Here is a 27,200-nt window from a genome sequence, read left to right as displayed (position 1 = left end):
TCTGTTAACAAGTGTCCATTTTGAATTTGAAAGATACTTTGAGGCCATCACTAGAAAATCATTTTTGTTTGAATTTGTCTAAAGGTAAATGTTAAGTACGACAGCTTTTTTTCTTTCCTGCGCGTCTGTCGTTGTCGTATAATTTTATCATAAAGTTTCAAAATATATTTGAACAAAAAAAAAAAAATCGTAAAATCTGTTTGATTTTTTTCCAGTAAAAAATTGGTCAGAAAATTGATTTAAAGGTGAAAAAGTTTTAAAGTGATTGACTTACCAAGCGTACGGCCATTGTTGTTAGTTTCTAAGAACAACGAAGCAGAAAGATTGGGACGCCCAAAGAAATGCTTCCCGTGATCCAGAGGTTAAGAAAGAAAACGAAACACTAATCTGTCCGTTTGGGCTTATATAATCTGACGGGTGGGCGTGTGAGTGGGAGAGACGAGCGAATTCGTATCACGTGGTGCAGTTTAATGAGCGAATGCACAGACAGGAGACGCGCAAAAAAGAAAAAGAATGTATAGAGATACGGGACTGGAGAGAGAGAGAGAGAGAGAGAGAGAGAGAGAGAGAGAGAGGGAGAGAGAGAGATTAAAAAGAGGAGGAGAGAGAAAGATAGAAATTATCTACCAAGAAAGGGAGAAAAAAAGTAAAATGCTTGATTGAAGGCGTATGTTTGAAAGATAGAAAATAATGCATAGGAAAACACATTGGAAGACTGAAAATAGATAAAACGTAAAATAGAAGAAAAGAAATAGAGAGAAATTAAGATGATGAAGAGAAAGAGAAAGAGAGAGAGAGAGAGAGAGAGAGAGAGAGAGAGAGAGGGGGGGATTATTTAGAAAGATGAAAGATAAAAGGAGATAGAGAGTTGTAAATAGACATGGTGAGAAAAAGGAGAAAGAGAGAGAGAGATGCGGGGGTTCTTTAAAATGACACCTAGAGATAAATAGTTATTAGAGAAAGAGAGAAAAACACAGATGAAGAGATACAGGAGTTGTTTACGTATTCAAAACATACAGGAAAGAGAGAGAGAGAAAGAGAGAGAGAGAAAGAGAGAGAGACAGAAAGAGAGAGAGAGAGAGAGAGAGAGAGAGAGAGTGCAGGTGAGAAAAGTAGAAACTATATGATAAAACCAAAAAAAAAAAAAAAAAACCCCACAAAACAAGAACAAGAATGAAAACATTGCATGCAGACGAAGGTATTTTTTGCCAGTAGATACAAAACAAACAGAAAATAATAGACGTTCAAGAAATTAACAAATATATATCTTTTCATGTGGAATGAGTGGATAAGTATGGAGACGGACCAGTTGAATAATAATATAAGCATATCTTTAGAGACAACCGGTATTTACTCCACAAATTTAGACTGAAATATTAGTTGGCTTTTGAGTTGCTTGTATTATTATTTAATTGTCTTATATATGTGTCGATTAATTTCGTACTAATTATATATATATATATATATATATATATATATATATATATATATATATATATATATATGTATATATATAGTGCGCGTGTGTGTGTGTGTGTGTGTGTGTGAGAAAGTATAGCATGCAAAGATATTAGTAGTGGTAAATTAGGAAGTAGAAATTCTACTAGGAGAAAGAAGAAAAATAGGGAAAAGAGAATACGACAGATGCTGTGTGGTATATATATATATATATATATATATATATATATATATATATGGAGAGAGAGAGAGAGAGTAGCGATATATTGTGGTAGATAAAGAGACAAGGATGAAAGTATACAAGGGAAAAGGTACGCATTATCATAAATTAGGGAGATAGAGATGTAAGATATAGATAGAGATAGAGAGATAGATATATAGATAGATAGATACACATTGAGAGAGAGAGAGAGAGAGAGAGAGAGAGAGAGAGAGAGAGAGAATGATATAACAGATATTGGTTGTTGTGTTTTACATATAAACCGTCGATTGGTCATTTTACGCCAGAACTCTACATTGATTTTTCAGACGTACAGAAATAAAACAATAAATGAAACTTTGGCATATGTCACCCCAGATTGGAATGGACTTGGAAGTGTACAATTATGAAGAAAAGACAAATATAATCAGTTAAAAAGTTGACTGACGAGAGAAAGTAACATTGAAACTATGAATTCTGGGAATTTCAAAGTCATTCGCAACAGTCACAAAAGCCAGAAAAATATTTTGTTTTACATCACGTAAACGTTTCTTTTTGGCCACTCAAGGATAAGAGTTAATGAATGGAAGATGGTAGTGTACTAATCGTTAATGGTGTAAATTGGGTAGAATCTGGTTAATCATGGGGATGGCCCAACAAGAACTTGTTTACATTGGATTTGAAAACTACCATGTTGTATTCAACTGGGAAGCAGACCAGCAAAACAGTGTTTCACAGGTGGGTAGTTTTGGGAAAGAAGCTTTGTTCATGGAATCTGCGTTTAGATTTAAGCACAGATAGAGAGTGGGGGAAATCGTATATAGTGATTGTAGCGAGTCGAATACTTTTTGTGAAAGTTTGGCAAGGGGGGGGGAAACTATAGATTTGAGAATTTAGACCGATAAACATAGAGAGTAGAACGATACAATTGTCGCCCTAAAGATAAAAACTACAGCTTTATTTTAAAACTTTTATTGAAAGTATCAATTCAGGTAACTTGATTATGCAGTAGAGATGACATATATTCAATGTGACCACCTTCAGCCTCAATCACTGGCTCGATACGGGCCCGAAATTGGGAGCATACCTTCTTCACAAGCAGGAATGCGGCGAATATTCGGATGATGGCTCTGATTCGATCCGGACTCGACTCTGGACTCCGTCTCTCTCTGTCTCCTAATCTCACTAAAACTAGCAAACTATATTGAAAATCTGCTTTTCTGCTATGACGTCATGTAAGGCTCTCAACGTGACCCACTCTAGTGGAAACTCACGTGGCCTAAACATACGTGGTTCGCACATGTTCCAAAACCATTTCTGCAGACAAAGAATTCTCACTAATCTATTTTTCGATCTAACCTATTCTTCAACGTATTTAAATTGCATTTTTTATTTTCTCTGACCTTATTTTAATTCAGTTTTCATAAAAAGAATTGAACAATTAAAATACCTTTTCCAACAATATTTCTAAACTATTTTATGTGAAACTGAATAATGCCAACTTCCTTTCTGAATCTATTTCTGAACTTTGCTTACAGGTTCGAATCTCGGTCTATCCTAATGTTTTTCTTACTTACAAGAAAATGGACTCTTTTCTTGCAACAGAATAAACTTTGCCCTCACTTGAAACCACACCAAAGACCATAACCGTGGCCGGAAACTTTGTTTTTATTACCCTAGTCACACCCTCAAGCGTTGAACAGTCCAGATTTGCAGTTTGAGGCTGCTGGCAATGGTCCTGTTGTCATAACTTGGATCGGTAGAGAGCAAGTTAGGGACTTACCAGCGGATGCACTTTAAGTTCAGAACAAACAACGGATGTGAGGCACTAAAATATATATGTAATGAGAGAAGAGGAAACAGAGAGGTTGGAAAAGGAAGAAAACGTTAGTAAAATAGAGAGAAAGAAAGAGAGAGAGAGAGAGAGGGAGAGAGAGAGAGTGCAAAGAGGTGATGAAACAAAATAGACAAAGAATAAAAAGGCTATTTAAAAGAGTTATGTGATAGGTATATCACTCATCGGAAACTGCTTATTTTTTTCTTTACGATCGTTAACGTTATCTCTAAGACTACCATCGTCGTTCTAGAACCATTACCCCCCTTCCTATGCCATTATAAGTATTTACATCTCTACATACTACTGAGCGCATGTTCGACCGTACGCACGCAGGAATGTCTTCTATACATGAATATATCTAAGTACCACACACACACACACACACACACACTTTACGTGTGCATCCGAGCATGTACAAACTTAAACGTCCACTGGCAAATGATTATCAATGCTCAAGTAGTTCCTGCTTACTTGTCTTCCCACTAAGACAAAGTTAGACACAAGGCCGTTTTTTAATGTGGCGAAAGTCCAGCCTTCCCCTCCCCCCCCCAAAAAAAACGGCATCTGAATTAGGGCAAAAAATATTGGTTATGTTTAACGGATTTCTCTTTCATTGACTGAAGCAGAAAAGATAAACAATAGATACTACGCTTTGATCCTAGCCAATTTAATCGTTCCCTAAACAAGCTAAATAAGCAAAAGGATATAATGCGTTGCAGAAATCTGATTGCAATGAGAAACCAAAAAAAGAAGGTGTTGTCCAGAGCACCCTTACTTTCTTTGACAAGATACAAAGCTTCAAGATCTAGTCGAGGATGTCCTCTTCCTTACTTACTCTCACAGAAGAGATATAGCGAATCTACCCCTGCTCCATCAATATTTTCACGGCAGCTGCTCGGTTAAGCTTCAATCTAACCTTTGTAAAATATTCACGACAAGCGCTTGTCTATCTACAACAACTGCCAACAATTTCCCTTACTATCTGTATCTAAATCTAAACTAAAATTCGCTTTCTCAGAGTTGCCCGTCTGTAAAACTCAATACTATTTGACTGTTTCTCAGCTTACTATAACATGATCCTTTTAAAATTCTTTTTTAGCAGTCCTCGTAAATAATCAATTTCTACTTAATTTCCATTATCCTCGCGTGTTTTTTTAGCTTTGATAAATAGTGACTACATTGTAAAAAAGTATTAGACTAAAAGTTTATGTCTGAAATTGACGCCGAAAAAAGTAGGTTTGGGATTCATTTGTGCTTGTTTTAGATTCCGATGTCCATAATATACGACCATTTTCTACACACTATGAAATGCGTCCTGCCATCTTTGTCGGACATTGTTTTTAGTCAATCTATCACGTTTCAGCTTAGTCTGAAGCATGAATTACCGTTTGCATCGTTAAGCGCGTATGTTGAATGGACGCATCTCCAGAATGCTCATTTATTTAAACTGATGGATCACCACTTACGAAGCCTAACAACCACTCAAGGATAACGTTGAATGAAGTTGTCGGTTGAATGATGCACAATACCATTAGAGAAATGAAAGATTGTCAGGATGAGCAGAATCGCACTTGCTATGTGGATGGCTCGACAAATATTTGAAAAACATTTGATTTGAAAACGACTGTGTTGTAGTGGACTGGAAGTTACGCGGTATTGCGTTTCAGAAAAGAAACTCTGTTCACAGAAAACATATTTGGTTTTAGATGCATAGGGAAAGATAGTAAGGTCTTTGTCGTGGTTGTAACTTTTTCTTGAAGTATCAAACTGTTAACACTTAAGGATGCTTGCATCATTAGAGATGGAGGTCAAGTTTGAATCAAGATCAGTTTAATAAGAGTATTGCTCCGTGACAGTTAAGATCAGTGAAAAAAAAATAACGTTAGCATCGGCCCCTACCGGTTATAACCAACGAGTAGAGGGAATCCAGGTAGTATGTAGTGACTTACAATTTTTGTTTTATGAGAGAAATATTTAATTGGAAAAATTTCTCTTGGACCCGGATTTAATTTAGTATATCCTTATTTACTTGCACCCACCGCAAGAATTCGATACCAGGGTAGTTTTAATGTGGGCAAAACCTAGCTCTATCCAAATGTACCGCAACAAAAATAAAAATGGCATCTGCCTATGAGGGTTGCCCCTTTATTGAATGAAGACAGAACAGATTCATTTACCAAATGTTTAGAAAGATGTCTCTATCCACATCATCCCCATACGGACAGACACACAAGTTTTTTTTTTATCTACTGTGAGGAAAATTTAGTTACTACTAAAAGAATACTTTTATCCTTATCTCCCAGTGGCTTCCGGGCCTTGATAAGTGGTGACTACCTTGTAAAAAAAGAAAATGGATCGAGACAAAAACGCTCCCAGTAAATGATAGACCGTTCTCGAGTGCTGAGAACATAATATACAGTATATTACACTTTGATTCTATCCTGAAGGTTGAAAAAAATACTTAAACAACAAAGATATGAAAAATCTTGTAAAAAAAGGCAGATACAGTAGCGAACAGTAGAATATACCTTGCACATATGGACATATGGCCTAATGCTATTTTCTTTTCTAAAAGCAACGCTTAAAAATTCATAAAGTGTACCAAAATCGAAAACAATTACCGTAACTTCACTAGAACTTCAAGAATGATCTTTGTTTTTCTTATTGTTTTGCTATTTTGTACACTTCATCTGAACATGGATGCTTTAATTGTAAAAGGATGGACGATTAACGTAGATAATCAGTGAATGATAATATAAGTGATGAGAGACATGGAATGATGTAAATAGTTAAAGAGACGGAAGTGGATAGAAAGCAGAAAGTGTTGCGAGAGAGAGAGAGAGAGAGAGAGAGAGAGAGAGAGAGAGAGAGAGAGAGAGATAGAGAGAGAGAGAAAGAGAGAGAGAGAGAGAGAACGAAAATGGAGAAAAAGAAAAAATGAAAGAAAGAAAAGAGACAGATAAAGAGAGTGCACGTGAGAGAAGGGAGGAAGTGTAAGAAAGAAACACAGAGGAGAAAAAGAACAAAAGTGTATTATTAATAGGGCTATGACAACAGCATATTCTTTTTATATATTAATATAATATATTAATAGGGCTATGACAACAGCATATTCTTTTTATATATTAATATAATATATTAATAGGGCTATGACAACAGCATATTCTTTTTATATATTAATATAATATATTAATAGGGCTATGACAACAGCATATTCTTTTTTATATATCCGACACAGTTAGACAGTTAATCACCCAAGAATCACATCACTCTATATAAAAGCATATAAGATATCAACGGATACACACTCGAGAGTCAAAACAATTAGGATTAACGGGTGTTTCACACTCCCACATGTTTATTGTCATCGAAATCAATTGATAGCCTGCTTTTAGTTGGGGGATCCATCGCAATGCACATAGAGGAAGCTTCATATGCCCCCCCCCCGCAGTGACGTAGTCCACAATACATTGTAGTTTACATGGTACTGTAGAGAATCTACTGTTGATTCTATAAAATTATTTTTATATATAGCGGCTTGAAATTTAAAATGCAAAAGTCAAGGAAGATGTTTCAGTAGTGTTTTAAGCAGAAATATTCATTTCAAAAGGCGCCCCTGTCATATAAAAAAAAATAATGTGGATTTTATATGCCTGTCAATTTTGTTTCTGTGAGGATAATGACTTTAATTTAAGTTTAAAATGAAAAAGTCAAGAATCATAGTTAAAACATAATTTCAGACGCGTCCCTGTCATATTAAAGCACCGATTGTTGATTTTATACGCCAGCCCTTTCTGCTTGTGTGATAGTAAAACTTTTCAAATGTACTTGTGATGTTAGATTGAATAAGGTGTTAACTTTGTTTAAAATAACTTGTTTCTTTTTCATCGGATTGCTTCAATTATCGATACGTATCGAAGACATTCCGATACAAAACATATCTAAGAACACTGCCAGATACATAAAGTATATTTATAGGAATTTTCATAAAAATCGGCGAAGCCATTGGGGAGTCTATAGGGAACGAACTCATAGCCGAAGTTCCTTTTATATAATAATAGAGATACTGATTTAATTGGTTGTTGGTGGTCTAGTTCGTAATAAATCAGAAAAAGGACACATAAATTAAATTTAAAAGTAGAGTACGTAAAGGGTGAGGTATTCCTCCACGAAATATTGTGTATTCTTTAGAAAGAATACATATATTTACTAAATTTCTCTTTATTTTAACAAAGTAAACATCATAATATGTTAGTTTTAACAACTAGAGAGTAATATAGATTGACGCACAGTATATTCTGTTTACTTTTCAAACAAAAACAAAATAACTTGAAAAAACATACATATTTTACTATCATTAATGTTATCTATATTTACATCCTTTGTGTTAAGTTTTCTAAATAAGTAAAATAATCGTTAAATCGAATAAAGCCATAACGAAAACATTTGAATTTAAACAGTAAGTTATGAAATATATATGGCGATTAAGCTACACTGAATATTCCGCGTTTCATCCACTTTAGGACTTTTCAGGCTTATGCGCGAATTTTGTGGTTGTTTGTCGTTCGCGCATAAGCCTGAAGAGTCCTAGAGTGGATGAAACGCGGAATATTAAGTGTAGCTTAATCGCTATATATATTTCATAACTTACTATATATATATATATATATATATATATATATATATATATATATATATATGAAAGAAAGAGCCAGAAAGAAAAAGAGAAATAAAAAAAGATATTCTCTATTTCTCAGTGAGCACGCAATTAACCAATCCCATGTGAATCTTCCTTTTAGATTAATAAACTTTTCAATAAGTTAACATCGGTGCCTGAGTGATGTTGACTACAAACGAGGAAAAACGTGGGTTACATCCAATGGTGGTAAAATGCTATGCACGCCTAGGTAAGTTAAATAGTAACATACGCTCCTCCATGATGCATTTTGCTTGACTCTTCATAAAATAGAAATTGGAGAATATTAAATTCACAAGCAATACACAGTTGCGTGTGTATCCCCCCTAAGGCGAGATAATTTTAATGACGTTAGATTTTGCAGTTTTTTTTGTTTTTTATAAATGTGTCGCCGTCCTCCTAGATACTGCACCTTGTATTCTTAAACGGTCACCCATCTCGTCCTGACTAAGCTAAACATTGCTTAACTGCTCTGACAGGAGATGCCTCTTGTTCCTAATTTTTATAAGACCAAGGCCAAGGTAGGAGGAAAACAGTCAGCAGAAAGAGAGTCTGATGATTCTGCAGTTCTTGGAAAGAAGCTATTAGAATAGAATGCTGTATTAAAATGAGGTATCAAATCAGCGAATTGGTGAAGACCACTAAACCAACAAGTCAAACGAGCTGCAAGAAAGGAAGCATGAAATAGACAAGACAATTGTGACTAACACACGCCGTAATAGTATTTATAGAACGAGACTATTGATGTGTGTAATGGTGAAAATTGATGTGTCAAGTGATTACGTCATGTATGTGATTGGCCAGAGTTGGAAAAATGGTTGGATCACTCAACCGCTCAAATAGATATCACTGTCGATGCAATTCTCTATTTGTATAAAAGCCAAGTAGAGTACAGCTGCCACATCCTGGCAAGAGCTAGTTGAAGCACCTTATACTACATCGACAGAGTTCAAAACCGACTTCGAAATCTAGTAAGTGATGCCCTTTTCTCTTCTCTGCAACTTTTCTTTTATCACAGAAGAGATTTTGCGAGATTGCTCTCTCGTTATTTTTATGGCACGTGTTCGACTGAGCTCCAATCCATTGTTCCTCCTCGCCAATCTTTCGCACTCATTAAGCCCAAATCACGATCAATACATTTTCCCACTATCTATCGATGTCTAAAACTAAGCATGGATTCCATCGACAAATCTTTTTTTCCTAGAACTGCCCACCTGTGGAACTTTGGTCCGCTTGTCTGCTTTTCAACTGACTACAATATTGTCGTCTTAAAGTTTGATGTAAACAAGTTCTTATTGAACAGTACTCATAAATAATGTAATTATACCAAATTTCCACCACAAACGATTACTACGCTACTATCTCATTGACTACTGTACACACATTAACCCTAACCATCGAGTGGCATTAGAGTAGTGACTCCTTTGTAAAAGTATTGTCAACAGATGAATCTCGACGCATTCAACGCTTTCTTTTTAAAAAAAGAAAAACATACATGTATCGTTTCTAATAAACAAGAGTTGAAGTGTGGAAAATACATCAAATGTGAAACACAGTTGATGAGTTTAGTAATAAAACAAACGTTAAATGAGTTGCATTCTAAGTAGAGAATTTGTTACAAGATAAACAGAGAAAAGAACTGATTTGAGCTGTACAATAAAACATATCCAGTTTTAACAGAAAAGGGTTGCATTTCGTTGGATACGTTAAAAGTTAGAGTTCAAGAAATTTGACCAAAGTTTATGAAAACCTCAATAATGTAACGATAAAATTTTCGCTCCAGAAAAGACGGCATGATTCCATTTCCGTTTGATGAAAACCAGTTTTCTTTTTTTTTTGTTGCAGACCGTCTACTAGTTCGCCAGTTGTGTACAAATTCCAAGAGCGATACGAGCCTTCTATTATGTCTGAAAGTGACAATGTTCAACGAGCGAGATGCACCGCTGTACAACTCATGCTCCCTACTGATCCAAGTTATCACAACAGGACCATTACCAGCACCCTCAAAAAAAAAAAAAAAAAGAAAAGAACGTGCCGAAGATGATGAAAAAGTTTCTGGGGCTATGGTTATGGTCTTTGGTGTGATTTCAAGTGAGGGCCAAATCATGCCACCTCACTTCGAAGTCGGCTTAAAAATCAACACTAAAGTGTACCTGGAGGTGCTGAAGAGTGCGGTGATCCCCTGGTGCAATCAGACTCAGGGTGTGGCAACAAGACTCGGTGCCGGCCCACATGTCCAAAGAAACCCCAGCTTGGCTTCAGAAAGAGTGCTACGACTTTATACCCTTCTCTCACTAGCCCCTGTTTTTCCCCAACCATAACTCGCTGAACTACTTCATTTGGTCATACGCTGAGAACATCACCAACATGACCTCCCACAACAGTAAAGCCAGCCTGATCGCTGCAATCTGCCGAGTATTATCAGAGCTCCTGCCGGCGCTTTTGGAAAAAGCATACTTCCAGTTCCGGACCCATATCGAGGCGGTAATTGTGGCTGAAGGCGGCTACATTGAATTGATGTCATCTCTAGTACATAATCAAATTACCCGTTTAAAAATAAAGATATAGTATTGTTTTCTTTGGGGCGTCATGTTTATCGTTCCACGATGTAGTATCAACTACATTGAATTGCTAAAGGATGTTCTTTTAAATCGTAGATAAATGTTACTCTAAAGAGTCAACACTTGTGAAGACGAAAAGCAACTCAAGGATAAAGGTTTTGAAATTCTCCGTTATTCTAGTTGAAAAGAAAGTCGACCTTGGGTTTATTTTCGGCAACCTGATAACTCGCTATCCATTATTTTGCCCTCTAGTCCCTCAGTTCTCAAATTCCATGAGCGATCTGCCTGACAAAGGGAAAATAATTACTGTTTTCTAGATCGAAATCTGTCCATTTGAAACATAATCGGCCAATTTTTGACTTCGAAGTAGTATTTTAGTTCCTTACATTGAGTGGCCTTGTCTGGAGCGATTTTCTATGAAAAGAAAAAGATGATTAAAACCAATAACCTAGTATGTAGAACATTTAAACTAATTTAAATTTTATTTTTTGTTTGGAATATTTTTAAATACGCATTACAACGTAAATATTGATGAATTGATTCACCGTTGAACATTTGAAAATTTAAGTAGTTTAGTTCGTACAGTATTTCTTGCTATCTAGTGATTAAATAATTTTTTTCATTATAATTAAATCTCCACTTACGAAGACCAACGTCGACTCGAGGATAAAAATTAATAAGATTGTCATTTTGATAATGGAGAATACTATGCGAAGGGTGGAATGGTAGAATGTAGGACGGTTAAACTGGAAAAGTATTTCTGAACATTGGATTTGAATATAACAGTGTTGTAGCCAGTTGTAATGCAGCCCGCAGTATTGTGTGTCACATTTAATTTTAGATACAGTTTTAGTAGACAGTTTATGCGAGAACACTACGTGGGTTACAATAGCGACATGGAAGCAAGATTATTGGAATATTTTTAATACTAATCTATCACTACATAACAAGGTAAAAGGCCACTCGAGAATAAGGGTTAATGAGGTTGTCAGTTGTATGATGATCAATACTGTTAGATAATTAGAAAGGGTGGCTGGAATGGAGAAAATGTTATTAGTTCGTCTGAACTCAACAAGTATTTCATTGGATTGTATTTGTTGTAGTCAGTTGTGATGCAGTCCGCAGTATTGTGTGCCACATCCGATTGTAGGTACATAGAAGAAGGGAAAGGAAATTTTATTTTTGCAGTTGCGGTGGAGGGGCATGTTTCTGGTACGCCATGCCATAAAACACTCGTAATACAACCCCATCTGGTCGATGAAAATGAACGTGTTGAGAGATTGGCGCAAAAACGATAATAAATGTAAAAAAAAAATCCTACAAAGTAGAATCCGTCAAGAGAATCCATAAAACTTTAAAGATTTATGGGAAAACAAGAGAGAATGGAAACGTTACACTTACGAAATTGATAACAGATTTACATAAATCTTTCTCGATGTGGATCATAGTTTAATTATATAAGCTAAAAAAGAAACTATACGATATATTAACACTTTCATATTTGTTTTCTGCAGGGGCAAGTATTAATTCTTTTTTGGCTGAAAAATAAATTCTATTTAATTGTGTCAACATCTTTTCGCGGTCATTTTTCATAGATCACTTTCTAAAACTTTATCTTGCATTATACTTATTATCGTTAGATATACAAGCAAAATAAAGCAGCAATAAGAATTTCCTCCTGCAAGCTCAATACTTGATGTTATGGGTTCGAAATTGCATAGGATCAGTGAATCTCTTGATTGGGGATTTGTTTCTAAGAAAATAACTCTCCAGATTTCAAAGGATTTGGCACAAAGAGATTGTTTTATAAACTTACTAGCTATGTAATATCTGGCAATGTCTTTACAATTATCACTTATTTATTAAGCCATTTTTATATTTGGGAGTCACTGTTTATCAAGGCCCAGAGGTCACTCGAGGATAAGGGTTAATGAGTCTCAGGTGAGAGAATACTACGATGGTCGGCAATGGTGGTAATTGGCTAGTAATTGGGTAGATATTGATTATTTATGAGTACGACTCAACGACAGCTTACGTTGAACTTGAAAACGACCATGTTATAATTAGCTGGGACAAATAGGTTTTCATGAAAAATGCCTGAAGCACTTATTATCAACGCAGATGCGCATCAAGGATCAATATTGAACCCCATCCTCTTCCTGATTTTCGACACGGAATACTCATATCATATTCTTAGATCATTTGTTGATATCTTTTTTTTGAAATTTCATTTTCATCCCCAAGCAAGGTACAGTGCCATTTTGATGTACAATCGGGGATATAAGTTGCAGGGTTATTATATAGAGAGTTGAGCAGCTAGATGTCTGTTTACATTACACTTGAACTTCTCTGCATGACGGTACAGCAGGGGAAACAGGAACCCGGAAGGGAGTTCCACATTATCAAGGGAATGTTACCCTGCAGAATGCATTATAGTCATTTTCAAGTTCAATGTCAACGAATATTTGTAACAAACCGCCCCCATTAATAATAAAACTATGTTCATAACATTTCTTGTTAATAAATACAAAAATATGATCACAGAATATTATTTTCAAATGGATCATTTATTTAAAATATTGTTTAACGTAATCGAATACTTCTGCAAGATACTGTATATGCTTTCAATCAAATTCTGACATAATACATCGAATAACTAGTTATAATAATAATAATAATAATAATAATAATAATAATTGTTTTAAGTCTGTAAGTGAATCGCCCCAGTTAAACTTGTCTTTAATTTCTACCTCAAGACTGACCCTGCGTCATATATTTGGGCAACGGAAATAGTAAGTATATTGTCAAGAGTTGTTAAAATGTCTAAAACGAACAAAATTGTATCGTTTAAACGAGACTAATGTATCCGAAGATCTCAAAGATAATAAGCACCAGACGGAAAACGAAGCTTTAACAAGGTCACCGTTTAAAACATTATATATATATACATACATTATATATATATACATACATTATATATATATATATATATATATATATATATATATATATATATATATATAAACAAATTTAGTTAAGGCAATAAAAACACAAATATTTATTGCATTAGTCCGTGTTGCAATTAGGTCATACTTTCTTAAAATTGGTTCATTAATTTTTCACTAAATTGCGCACTAAGTTTATGTTATACTAGGATGTACTATAGGATCTTATTATAACGAATAAATGTGTATCAAACAAAGTTTTAAAGTTACATTTGAGGGCGACTAATACCTAAGACATAATAAATTTGTATGTGCATCTGTTATTGCAAACCTACGGTCATTTGCTCTAGAGGGGAATTTCTGCAATCATTATATATATATATATATATATATATATATATATATATATATATATATATATATATAGTAATTTATAAAATATATATGGCGATTAAGCTACACTGAATATTCTGTGTTTCATCCAACTATAGGATTCGTCAGGCTTATGCGCATAAGCCTGACGAATCCTATAGTTGGATGAAACGCAGAATATTCAGTGTAGCTTAATCGCCATATATATTTTATAAATTACTAACTAGCTCTACCTACGTATTGAGCACTTTTGAAGTAAATACTTAAAGTTTACGCATAAATCTATACTTTCGTATATTAAATTTATGTGAATAAATGAAGTAGTTATATATATATATATATATATATATATATATATATATATATATATCTCATTTCTTCGTTTGCACATTTTAAAACTAAATAATAATCAGAAGTGACTTTCCATGCATTCATCGTCAAGCCCAAATATCAGCTGACGTGATATCGTAAACAAACACAGACGATGATGATAAACGACATTATCATTATTATTATAAAATTTCTTTTTGCGAAATAGTCCACCGGGGAAATTATTCCTCGTAACATATAATATTTAATAGAAGATTGATTCTATAATAATACATACCCAATCTGCATAAATTAACATCATGTTTAAGCATTTTCTACGACCAGGCAACGCTCGGAGTTCAGCTAGTATTATATATGTATGTAAATATGATATGGACACACATATTATGAACGAAAAAATCGGACACTTTAAAAACGAGCCTGTCCTGCCAAATGCCCCCAAATGATTTAAAATGGCGAATTTTGAATATATCTTAAAGTTCTTTTATTAGTTTGTTCCTGAACTCTACCAAGTATGGATACTCGCCTCAAACCTAAAGGTACACTGAAAAATCCATCCATCCAAATTGGGTGGAAAAATGTATACCGTTTCACAAATATTTAAAAGTACACGGAAACTCTTGATTAAGTATTGTTTACATTTCGGTAATTTTGTCAGACACGTCAGGCAGTTGCAGTTAACGACAGATGAGGTACGTTAAATTGGAGACGGCCGCCGATTGTATTCTACAGCTAATACGGAGAGTTGGGGTTGCTGGGAATGAGACCAGTTTGCGGAAAAATATAAAAATAAGTAATGGTTATCTTCTCTGAAGGATTATATTACAGATAACGGCCAGACTGGAACACTGTTCTGTCATGAGTGATGCAAGAACGATGAAGAAGGAAAACATGGATAACTAGATAGATATGTGCACAGATATACATCTGAATAGAGAGGTGCAATATTGGAAAACAGCCATACATATGAAACGTTAAGGGTAGATATACAGAAAGAGAAATATGAAGACAGAAGGACTACTATAATAATGTTAAAAAAGGGTGTCTGTATGAGAGAGAGAGAGAGAGAGAGATAAAGAGAGAGAGAGAGAGAGATAGAGAGAGAGAGAGAGAGAGATAGAGAGAGAGAGAGAGAGAGAGCAATAACACAGGAACTTAAATATAAAGTGGCACTTTGTGTTTAAATTGCAAACCACAGCTTATTAGGAAAATTAAAACAAAAATTTTCAAACATAACTCGACCTCAACACCAAGAAATATTTTTACATTTATTTTATGTGATTAATATATATATATATATATATATATATATATATATATATATATATATATATATATATATATATATATATATATATAAAAGCATGAGGAATTCGGAAGACAGAAAAGAAAATTGTGAAGTAAAAGATCAATGTTACTGATTCGTGAAAATGACAAGAGTACAACAAGAAACAACTGAACATATCAAGGAAAATTATACAGAAACAAAGAAACATAATCTCTATTGACAGATGCACAAAACAAACCAATTAGAACTACATTAAATAAAAAATATATATAAAACCCAGGAAAACAGTAAGTATACGCGCTATGAACAAAGAAATGAAAAAGTAAACTGTAATAAGTCAATATAACAAACTAGCCCCAACAATAATACAAGAAAAGATATGACTGTGTGGGAAAGACAGTACACTGGGAACTACGCAAGCGACTGCACTTCGAACGTAAAGACAACTAGTATAGGCACAAATGGGAGACAGCACTGAAAAACAAAAATAAAAAATACTTTGGGATATTAAGGCACAGACAGATAAACTCATCTAAGCAAGAGATCGGACGTTATAATAATTAGCAAGAAGCAAAGAAACTTTCAGATTGTAGACTTTGCCGTCTAAGTGGACCACAAAATAAAGATCAACGAGAGAAAATCGAAGCAAATACAAATGTGCCAAAGAACGGAAAAGAATAAGAAATACGAAGAAAGACAATGTCAATAATCGTATGAGCACTAGGAATAGTCCCGAAAAACTTGGAAAAAAGACTAGACGAAATTGGAATAAAAGGGAATATTGAGACGTTGTAGCAGATGGTAATGCTGAAAACAGTTGAAATCTCCAGGAAAATCCTGGAATGCGGAAACTAACGAAAACTATAAACATTAATCAGCCACGTGGAAACTCTGGTAGAAAAAAAAAGATGGAAGAAAAATCACATAAATCCAAGAAATCTGAAACCACAAAAACTCTTATTAACTGTCCTCCTCTAATAAAACCAATCAGCTTCGGCTGGTACCACACAAGATAAGCGCAGTGGGTCAATGAGAATGAAAGAACAGAGAAGCGTAAGCATTATTCAGAAATCCATTGGATGAGCGCGAAGAGTACTGGGAGCTTGAAGAGGCTTATTGTCACCTAAGTTCCAGTGAAAGCCAATCGTCGTTGCTAGCAAGAATGACAAGCAGCTGTTGCGATAATGCAAAGTCATTTGCAAAAGTAATCGAAATAGGTGGAGAATATCGAAAATCTGAAGATTTGTTATTACTCAGACTTCAGAGAACACCAATCTGTTGTTGTCAGTGGGTAATCTCTGATGATTGCTTGTGTGATAACTCCTACTGAGTACAATAACAACAACAGTAATAATATTAATATTAATATTAATAAATACGTAAACCAACCCACACAAACTGCGAACGTTAAATACTAACTTAATTACTGCAATAGTAAAACAAAAATAAAATACGACCACGGAACCAAGAAACCTAAACCGCCAAATATGAAGTTAACTACACCCCATCTCTAAAAGAATGGCGACGTATACATAGAATAGCATTAAAGAGTTGTGAAGGGTTCGGAAGAAGCGGGAAAAGGAAGGCATAACCAAACCTTCTCTGAAAAAGTAAAAACATTGGGGCCTTAGGGAGAGGTTTTATCACTCACACCTTAGGGAATACCAATGGCCGTTGACAGCGGGAGATCAAAAGTAAGCAACTGTTGCGATAACGTGAAGGCATCTATGTTGGTTATCGAGAGAAGTGGAAAGCACTGAAAAAACTAGGCGGACTTGTTTTCACTCAGACTCCAGGGAAAAAACACAGAGGTTATCGCCAATAAATGATCGCTGGTGATGACATGTGTGAAAATTCTCAGTGAGTGGATAATGATGATGCTGATGCTGATGTACATGATGATGATGATGACGATGTGCAGCAGTGACCTGAAGCTGTTTGCAAATAGTAAAAACGGATTGGACAAAAAACAAAAAACAAAAAACAACCACTATCTTCAATGATGACATTCACATAAAAAAAAACAAAGAAAGAAAGAAAGAAACAAACAAACACACACACATTACAGAACAGCTAATCATTGTAGCAAGCGACACCGACAAAAATATATAACAGCGTAAGTGAAAACAAAAGGACGAGAAAAGAACTTTACAAATAATAAAAAAAAGTTAGATATACGATTCATTAGATTGACAAGAGAAATGACACACGAAAACATGTGGATATGACTACGAAAATGTTATCTTTTTTTACATAGGCATCACCACTTATGAAGAACCAGAAACCACTCGAGGATAAGGGTTAAAGAGTGTACAGTAGTAAATTGGATAATATAGTAATCGTTAGTAATGGAAATTCGGTAAATAAACTTAAGTAAAACCGGTAAATAAACTTAAGTAAAACCGCTCATCAAGAACTTATTTACGTTGAACTTGAAGACAACCATATTGTAGTCAGCTGGAAAGCAGGAAAACGGAAGACAGTTCCACAGGTGTGCTGTTCTAAGAAAGAAACTTTGTTCATGGAATCTACGTTTAAGTTTAGGCACAGATAAAGAGTGGGGGAAATTATTGATAGTGTTTTCTGATAGACGAGTGTTTCTCGTTAAATTTGGCGAGGGGGACTATAGATTGGAGGTAAGACGAGCACTTGCCATGAAAACATCGATAAAGCAGAGTAAGTCGGCAACATTCCTTTATGTGAGAAAGAGGGTGCAGAGAAGAGAAAGGGGTATCCCCTACTCGGCTAAGAAGTCTATTTTGAACGCTATCAAGGCAGGATAAATCCTTTCTAGCAGCTCCTGCCAGATATGGTAATAGTACTCCATCCTTGGACGTACCTGGCTCTTATATAGATAAAGAATTGCACTAGCAGTGAGATATCTACTGGATCGATAGCTGAACAGAGAAACTGAATCGCTACTAACAGTTGCATTAAACAACGTGATGAGAACGATGTCTATCAAAATTAAGAACAACACACAAGAGAACAACGAATGTAGACAATGTTGACGAATAGATAAAACTAATAAGTGAATGCAAACAAACTAATTCTAATCTATATATAAAAGTGAGATTGTCTGTGTGTGTACATTTCCCTACCAAATTACTCTGTCAATTTTCAATCTACAGACTTGAGATTTGACATAAGGGGTATTGAAATTTGGGAAAATCTTTTTAATCGGTTTTCGGCCAGAAACTTGGTTGTCAAGGAGTCAAAGTTAAACGATTTGGCATTTGAAACACTATTAAACTCCTCCACTAATGTTGGGTCTAAACACTTGCAATTTTAGATGTAGGCTCCTTGGACATGGATCTAACTTTTTAATTTGATTTGAGCCCCAAACAATAAGTTTTAAAGGATCACAATTGGGGTCAAAGTTAAAAAAAATTGGCCTCTCAGACAATTTTTAGTCTAAACATTTGAAATTTTACATAAAGGGTATTCAGGCATGCAGCAAACTTTAATCAGTTTTTGGTCGAAAATTTGGTTGCCAAGAGGTCAAAGTTGAAAGAGTTGACCTTTGCAGACTCTACCAAACGTCTCTGCGAATTCTGGGTCTAAACACTTGAAATTTTAGATGTAGCTTACATGAGTCAAACTTTTTACTATATATATATATATATATATATATATATATATATATATATATATATATATATATATATATATACACATAACGTTATGAACAGTACACAGGATCCGAGCAAAGCTCGGCTGAACTACTAGTAAGAATAAAAAGCAGAAACGACTGCGTGGGAAATGCAGTTCACCGAGAACTATGCAAACGGATGAATTTTGAACGTGCAGACAAACAGTGCAAGCAGAACTTAAGATATAATACCAGAAAACGAAAAGCACAAAATCCTCTGAAGATATAAACAAACTCATCTAATCTAAAAGACCAGATGTTATAATAGTCAAAAAGAAGAAAAACAGAAATGCCAAATCGTAGACTTCACCGTATCAGCAGTTCACAGAGTGATGATAAAGGTTTTTTTTTTTTTTTTTTTTTTTTTTTTTTTTTTTTTTTTTTTTTACACAGTGATCACCACTTATCAAGGCGCGGAAGCCACTCAGAGATAAGGGTTATTACAAGTACATTACGTTAGTGTGGAGATTTGATGAAGTGTTTACTTAAGGGGGCGGTTCATCAGGAATTTCTTAACATTGGACTTGAAGACATCCAAGTTGTAGTCCGGAGGGAAGCAGGCAGACGGAACAGAGTTCCACAGGCGTGCAGTTCTAAGAAAGAAGCTTTGTTCATGGAATCCGCGTTTTGATTTAGGCACAGATATAGAGTGGGGGAAATATTTCACAGTGGATTCAGCTAGACGGGTGTTTTTCGTGAAAGATTGGCGAGGGGGGACGAGAGATTGGAGTTCAGACAAGCACCTGCCATGGAAATAACGATAAAACAAGGATAGGCTCGCAACGTCTCTTCTGTGGGAGAGAGGTTGCAGGGTAGAGAAAAGCCACTAAGTCTATTTTGTACTCTGTCAAGGCAGGATAGGCTGTTTTTAGCAGCTCCTGCCCAGATATGGCAACAGTATTCCATCCTTGGACGTTTTTTTACGGCATATCAACCCTTTTCGGGTTATTTAATGCCGAATCCAAAGATTTTGAAGAAAAACTTTTTTAATAGAATATATTTGTTGTTTTCACGGCAGTTTCTATTTAACTCATAGTTGGGACCTTAACAGGTACTACCACTCCGGGTCAGAGTGGACCTGGGAGCAATGGTAATTAAAGGGTGGCTCTACACTCCCCAAAGCCCACAAGCTGGGACCTCACCACTGGATATAGTTCAAGGTCCTATCCAGGACCCCCATTGAGGGACATTTACCCTCTGCAGGGGGGCAGTCAGCGTATTCTAATGCTCCACCGACTGGGCCGATGATAAAGGAGACGGAAAAAAGTAAATGCACGAAAATTGCAAGAGAACAAATGAATATAAAACATGAAATATATCAACATAATACCAATAATTTTAGAATGACTCTGGCAAAAAATAGAAATTGAAATCAAAAGGAAGATTGAGACAGTATATTAGACGGCAATGATAAGAACGCCAGAAATTTTAAAAATCTCGAAATCGAAAATCAACCCACATAAACTGCGAACGCTAATTAGTTACACAAGAGTTGAAATAAAGCAAATAGAAAAAATACAATCACAAGGAAACTAACACAACCTAGAAATCTTATAGCATGAAACGCAGCCTAGGCTTATAACACACAAATTTTCGTGAATGTCATGAAGGAAAGTAGAGGAGGGAGAACACTAACCAGACCTCCACTGGAAAGGTGTAAGAACTGGTATCTTAAGGAGATTCAATAGACGACAAACAGCCGTTGCTTGCGTGAAATCAGTATTGAACGTTGTTGCTATAATACAAAGTTACTTCCAAAGATAATCGCAAGAAATTGTGATAAGAAGAGTAGTTCGAATAATGCAAATAATCTAAACCTATTCAAATTGAAAATAGATGCATATTAAGTAAAATGCGAAAAAGCATTTCTATAAGGATTCTAGGAGGTCACCGCTTATCAATGTCCAAGGGGCAAACAAGGACAAGAGTCAATGAGTGCCAGATAGACTGTAAGACAAAACATTAATGATCAGTAGGGCATATATCTGACACAGACTCAGTTAATCAACCGAGGACCTCATCACTCTATATTAAAAACAAAGTATTAACCGATATATACTTGAGAGTCAAAACAATGAAAAGAATATTCTGTTGTCACAGCCCTAATGATCAGTAGTGGTGGAACTTGGGTAGGGTTTAGTTATATAAAAGAACGGCTCAACAAGGACTTATTTAAATTAGATTTGAAAACAATTCTGTTATAGTCAGCTGAGAAGCAGCCCCGCGGTATTGTATTTAATAAATGGAAATTTCTAGAAAATAAACGCTTACATTTAAAATAGCATTTTCGCTGGTCTGTCCCATTTAAATTTGACATAGTATTTTTTGCTGGTCTGTCACGGTTATGCTCGAAATAGCATTTACATCAATCCACTTGGAGTAAGATTGAGATAAAGACGCGGTGAACTATCATGCTTAAGTTTGAAATAGCATACTTTGGTCTGTTACATTTTGAAATGTTTTAATCAGCATTTTAATTGCCAGACGCGCAGACTATATAGGCGTATATTAAAAAAAAAAAGCCAGTTATTATTCTCGATAATTAAATAAGTTTTTTTTTCATTGATTTTTCCTATTTCGAAAATTCTAAAGATCTAAGGATACGCAACTAAATAAAAAAAAAATAAATAAAATGCGAAACTATGCTTTGAGCTTCTTTGATATTTTCCGAAACGAAGAAAAGGGAATAAATAACACGTAACCGAACAGCCAACGGTAGTTCTTTTGTTTCAACGAAACGTGTTTAATTAGATGACGATTTCTCAAATACAACCAAACACCAAACGAAAGAGAAAGAAAAAAAGTTATAAAAATCAATATTATTATAAAATAAAACTCTTTAATGAGATCAAATACGTATTCAGACTTGCATCTGCTGTCGCTAATTAAGCGAAATCGTTTGCTTGACTCAAAGAGTTTTTTTTAATAAAAAATTGCTTTTTTCGGAAACTGAAGACTGACAAACGATGATCAGTTGTTTCGTTTGCGTAGACATTTTAAAATTAGGGTGTCTTCGTATATAAAGGCCCAAGGCTTAGTTGATAATGAGGGTTAATGAGTATTGGGTAGACTGTGAGACAAAACCGTAATGAGTAGAAATCGTGAAAAGGGGGTTGAATTTGATTATATGAGAGGACGGCTCAACAAGAACTTAGATTTGATCCGTTATTCTTTGAAAAAGACTTCAAAATTCCTTTTACTGGAAAATATCAATATGTTCTACGTTATTTATCCATCTGTGGGCATCTTAAATTGTAATTTGAATTGAATTCAGTTAATATATACTCTATATACAGTACAACCCAAATATAAGAGACTTCTTTCAGGGACATACAGCTCTTATATCCGGGTTAAACAATATATTAACACAAGTTCTAATTTAGGATCAGAAAATCTCTCTTATATCCTTTTTTATATTCGAATCTCTTATATCAGGGTTACACTATATATATATATAGTATATCAAAAATATCTACATACATTATCTGATATAAGCATTATATACGTACAAAATATACATAATTTATATACATTATATATATGTATATATGTAAATACTATATATCTACAACATATACACACAGATATACATATGGTACATGTATCATACGTGTATAAAATACACACACACATATCAATATGAAAACTGAATGCACACATTATATATACAGATGCACATAAAATATGGACATATATAAATATATACATACATATACATTGTATAAAAACATACATATATGCATATATAGTAGAAAGACATTTTATAACTATATGCACATAAGTATTTGCATGCATTATATACATACACATGATATATAAATAATGCGCGTATATGTAAAATTATTATATTATATATATTATATATAATAATAATATATATTATATTATATATATATTATTATATATATATTATACAGGGTGTCCAAAAAGTCACTGAAAGGTTGAAAATCAAAGTCATTTTTCCATTAATGATTATTTTTTCTTTATTAAAGATATTTTAGAGATAATATTTTAGAAATTAATTATGGATAAGTACAGTATTGAACAACGTACTAAAGTTGTGAAATTGTTTTACCAAAATCAGGGGGTCAATTCTTTCGACTCAAAGAGCAATGTCAAATGGCCACCCAAACTTGACTAGCCCCGATCTTTTCTTGTGGGAGTATCTTAAAGAAAGAGTCTATGTTAACAAACCCAAAACCCTCCACGAGTTGAAGGAAAACATCAAGAACAAAATAAAGGAGTTAAATCACAATTCAGAGATTCTGCACTCTGTCATAAAGATTTTTTTTGAAAAGAGCACAAATATGCAAAGCTGAAAGTGGCCAAAATTTAAAAGACATTATTTTTCATAAATAAAAGGTGTTTGAATTTTACATTTACAAAATCCCAATATCTTAGTTAGATTGTGTTAAAATGACTAAAAGCTATTATAAAAAAAAAGAAAAAAAGAAAAAAAAAGAATCTATTTAAGTTGAAAATGCATTAGTGACCTTTTGAACACTCTATATATTCATATATATTATATATACTAGTAGGCCACCTGGCGTTGCTCCGTCTGAAAATACGCTTAAATATGATATAAGATACATATGCAGATTCTGTATTTATTATTATAGAGCAAATTCTGTATTTATTATTATATTGTACTCGTTATATATACTTATGATTTCAAGAGCTAAAAAATGGCTTAGAACTAAAGCTAGAACCGAAGCCAAAACATTCAGCACTCCAACCTTAGTCGTTATTTAACGCTTCCGTTATCGTCACTACCGGCTCAACTGTCGCCATCTAGATAAAAAAATGGCTCCAAATTAAGCGAGGTCAAGATAATAATGTATGTACGTATGTTCAGTAGTTAGTTGATTCACTCCTGCTAACGTCAATCTTTTTCAATTTTGATCCTTTAGCAGATATTTTTCTAAGCTAAAAAACAAATAGAAAGTGTCCCCGAGGTCCAAATTTCTCTCTCTCTCTCATATATATATATATATATATATATATATATATATATATATATATATATATATATATATATATATATATATAAAGTGAACGTCTGTGTGTGTCTGTTTGTGTTTCTGTGTACATTTCCCTACGCAATAACTCTGTTAATTTTAAGTCTACAGATTCGCAATTTGATATACAGGGTACTGAGATTTGGGAAAATCGATGTGATTTGTTTTCGGACAGAAATTTGGCGATTAAAGGGTCAAAGTTCAAGGATTTGACCTATGAGAACTCTACCAAACTCCTCCGACAATTTTGGGTGTAAACACGTGAAATTTTAGATATAGGTTCCTTAGACATGGATCTAACTTAATAACTTGATTTGAGCCCAAAACAATAAATTTTAAGGGGTCATTATAGGGGTCAAAGTAAAAAAATTGACCGTTTTTTTTTGCTCAATATACACCTCACAACACCCGGGCAACGCCGGGCACCCATGCTAGTATCCTATATATCAAGTTTCAAACCTGTAGATCAAATATTCAGAGAATATCAAACGACTCTCTGAATATTTGATTTACAAATCTTTCTTCATTTGCCAAGAAATTAATTTCTGGACAGCAGCATTTACAGTTTTAGCTAAATGCATTTCACGGCATTTAGCATCTCGGGAATAAGTCTCTTTCTGTTACTGTCGTCTCTGTTTCTCCGTCCTTAACTAAATACCCCAAAAGAATGCAAGTAACTCAATTATTGGCATGCTAGTCTATATTCAATCATAAACCAGCAACCAAAAATGTCTTAATCACAAGAAAGGTCAATCATATAAGCATCACAGTTTCAGGATTTCTATTCCAGAACATCCACATATATATCGCTGAACCTACGTTAGTAACAAAAGTGCTTAACAAATACAGGTTTTAATGCTTTCTGAGTGCGAGTTGGAGACTTCGACACCAAAAGTTATTCGAATCATTGTATGTACAACAATATCACATTTATAATGCTCATCAATAAATCGATACTATTGTTGCTACCTTACAGCTTAACATCTTATAACGTCTCTCTCTTTGACGAAATGGTCATTGCTGATCAGTTGTGGCACTTTTCACGAATCGTCGCTATTGACTCCGGTTCTGCACCTTTTTGAGAAAACTCAGCCATTCTAATATTCACCATGACCTTCACGTTGTCTAACATTCTTCTTCCACGTCCTCTTTTGCCAAGGGTTCTACCAAAAATCTTTTGTTAGGTCGTCCATTCTAGCCATATGTCCCCCAAATCGCAATTTCCTGTCACTGATGTCATCCAGCAGACTTCGGCATGAATTTGATCTTGGCAATGACGTTATACTCCACCCTGGGGCTCCCTTGAGCAAGAACAGTACCCCTAGACGCTCCCCGTACCAGAGAAACGGTGAAGCTGATGCAGTAGGGAAGTGGATGGTTCTTACAGAAGCGCATATAGTGCAACTGTGTAAACGACTCCGTGGACCTTACGATTAGCGAATCCCGGTCCAACCAGGTAAACGGCAATGGAAACCCTCCTGAGTATAAGGAAATGTGAGCAAAGAAAAACTCTTGGAGTTTCTACTTTGCTCATCTTCTCCTCCTGACAACACAACTCATGAATCGACAACCTTATAACGTATAACAGCAATAATAATGGCCGAATAGGTTTTTGTAACTCAGGTGGATTAGCTTCCGCTTTCGAGGATTTTCCTTAATATTTTCAGCTGTTTTCCAACAGATGGCAATGTTGAAAATAACTAAAATCATAAGAAAATCCTCGAATACACAGGAGCTACAAACGCCAACTGGCCATATAGAAACTATAACAGAAGTAAAACAAAGAAGTTAGAAAAACACCACATGGAACCAAGAAAACTGAAACTGGAACATTGTAAGTTAACTATCCTCCCAATGCAGAGTCGGCATCGACTGTCACCATACCAAAATAATCACCATACAAAAATAATCGAGAAAAGTCAAGGAGGATAGAAAGATCTAAGAGAGAAAGGCCTAACTACGCAAATTACAATGAAAACCAATGGTCATTGCGAGCGAGAAGTGAATAGCAAACGACAATGGCAAAGGTTACCGAAAAAGGTGGAGAGTACTATAAATTTAGGGGGCGACTTGTCAACGAGACTCCTGGTTGTTGTCAGTGAGTAATTTCTGATGATGACCTGTGTAAGAACTCCTAGTGAGTACAAATAATATAATTATTATTTGGAATCCAGGGGACGAATAAGATTATACAGCGAACTGCGATGACGAAAACAGCGGAAACCTGAAACAGAAATATCAGGTTGACAAGAAACTTCTTGCGGTGTTTAACTTTTAAATACAGATGCACATATCTCGACCCAAACAAAAATTTATATATTTTGAAATAAGAACCATCAGAATCAACACACTTGCCAACGAAAAACAAGTGTATTTATACCAGTGACGTAAAAATCTATATCGATGAAGGTGTTTTTGATATTGCTTAAATTTTTAAGTGGGGAACGAGTAGTCATATACTAGCAAATATTCATGCAGAAAGTTGTCGAGATGTTTGAAAAAGTGGTAGTCAGTAGGTGAGACCTTTGGAGAATATGGCGAATTAGACAAAATATCGTAGCCCAATTCGTTCAACTTCTGCAAGGTCGGGTTAGCAGTGTGCGGCCAGGCATTATCGTTGAGGAGAATTCGGACTATTCTGTTGACTAATGCTGGGTGTTGTTGTCAAAGTTTCTAGTGTATTTCATTCATTTGTTGATAGTATTTCTCCGCCGTAATAGTTTAGCCTGCATTCAAATAACTATAATGGACGAAAATCAGTCGCAGACAACCAAACAGTCTGCATGGTCTTCTTTTCGTGCAACTCTGACTTCAGGAAAAGTCGAGAAGCTTCGTCGGCATCTA

General features: G+C 34.8%; 1 protein-coding gene across 9 annotated transcripts in view; it reads right to left on the bottom strand.

Moving 5' to 3' along the window:
- Window positions 1-27,200, bottom strand: part of LOC145277001 (filamin-A-like) — a 257,559-nt gene that overhangs the window by 216,397 nt on the left and 13,962 nt on the right. The window contains exon 1 of one of the 9 annotated variants that reach the window (XR_013868076.1): window positions 275-488. The exons of 6 other annotated variants lie outside the window; for them this stretch is intronic. Coding sequence is in view for 2 of the 3 variants with exons in the window: in XM_080128590.1 (XP_079984716.1) it covers window positions 275-289 (15 nt within the window). In the remaining variant the exon portion in view is untranslated. Of the gene's footprint in view, window positions 1-274; window positions 489-27,200 lie in introns of those variants that run through there. 2 more of the 9 variants (XM_080128590.1, XM_080128587.1) reach the window with 2 other exon arrangements.

This window comes from Euprymna scolopes, chromosome 5 (genome assembly GCF_053919585.1).
Source record: "Euprymna scolopes isolate OS-2025 chromosome 5, ASM5391958v1, whole genome shotgun sequence".
Taxonomy (NCBI): domain Eukaryota; kingdom Metazoa; phylum Mollusca; class Cephalopoda; order Sepiida; family Sepiolidae; genus Euprymna; species Euprymna scolopes.
This window is presented reverse-complemented; position numbering and strand designations above follow the sequence as displayed.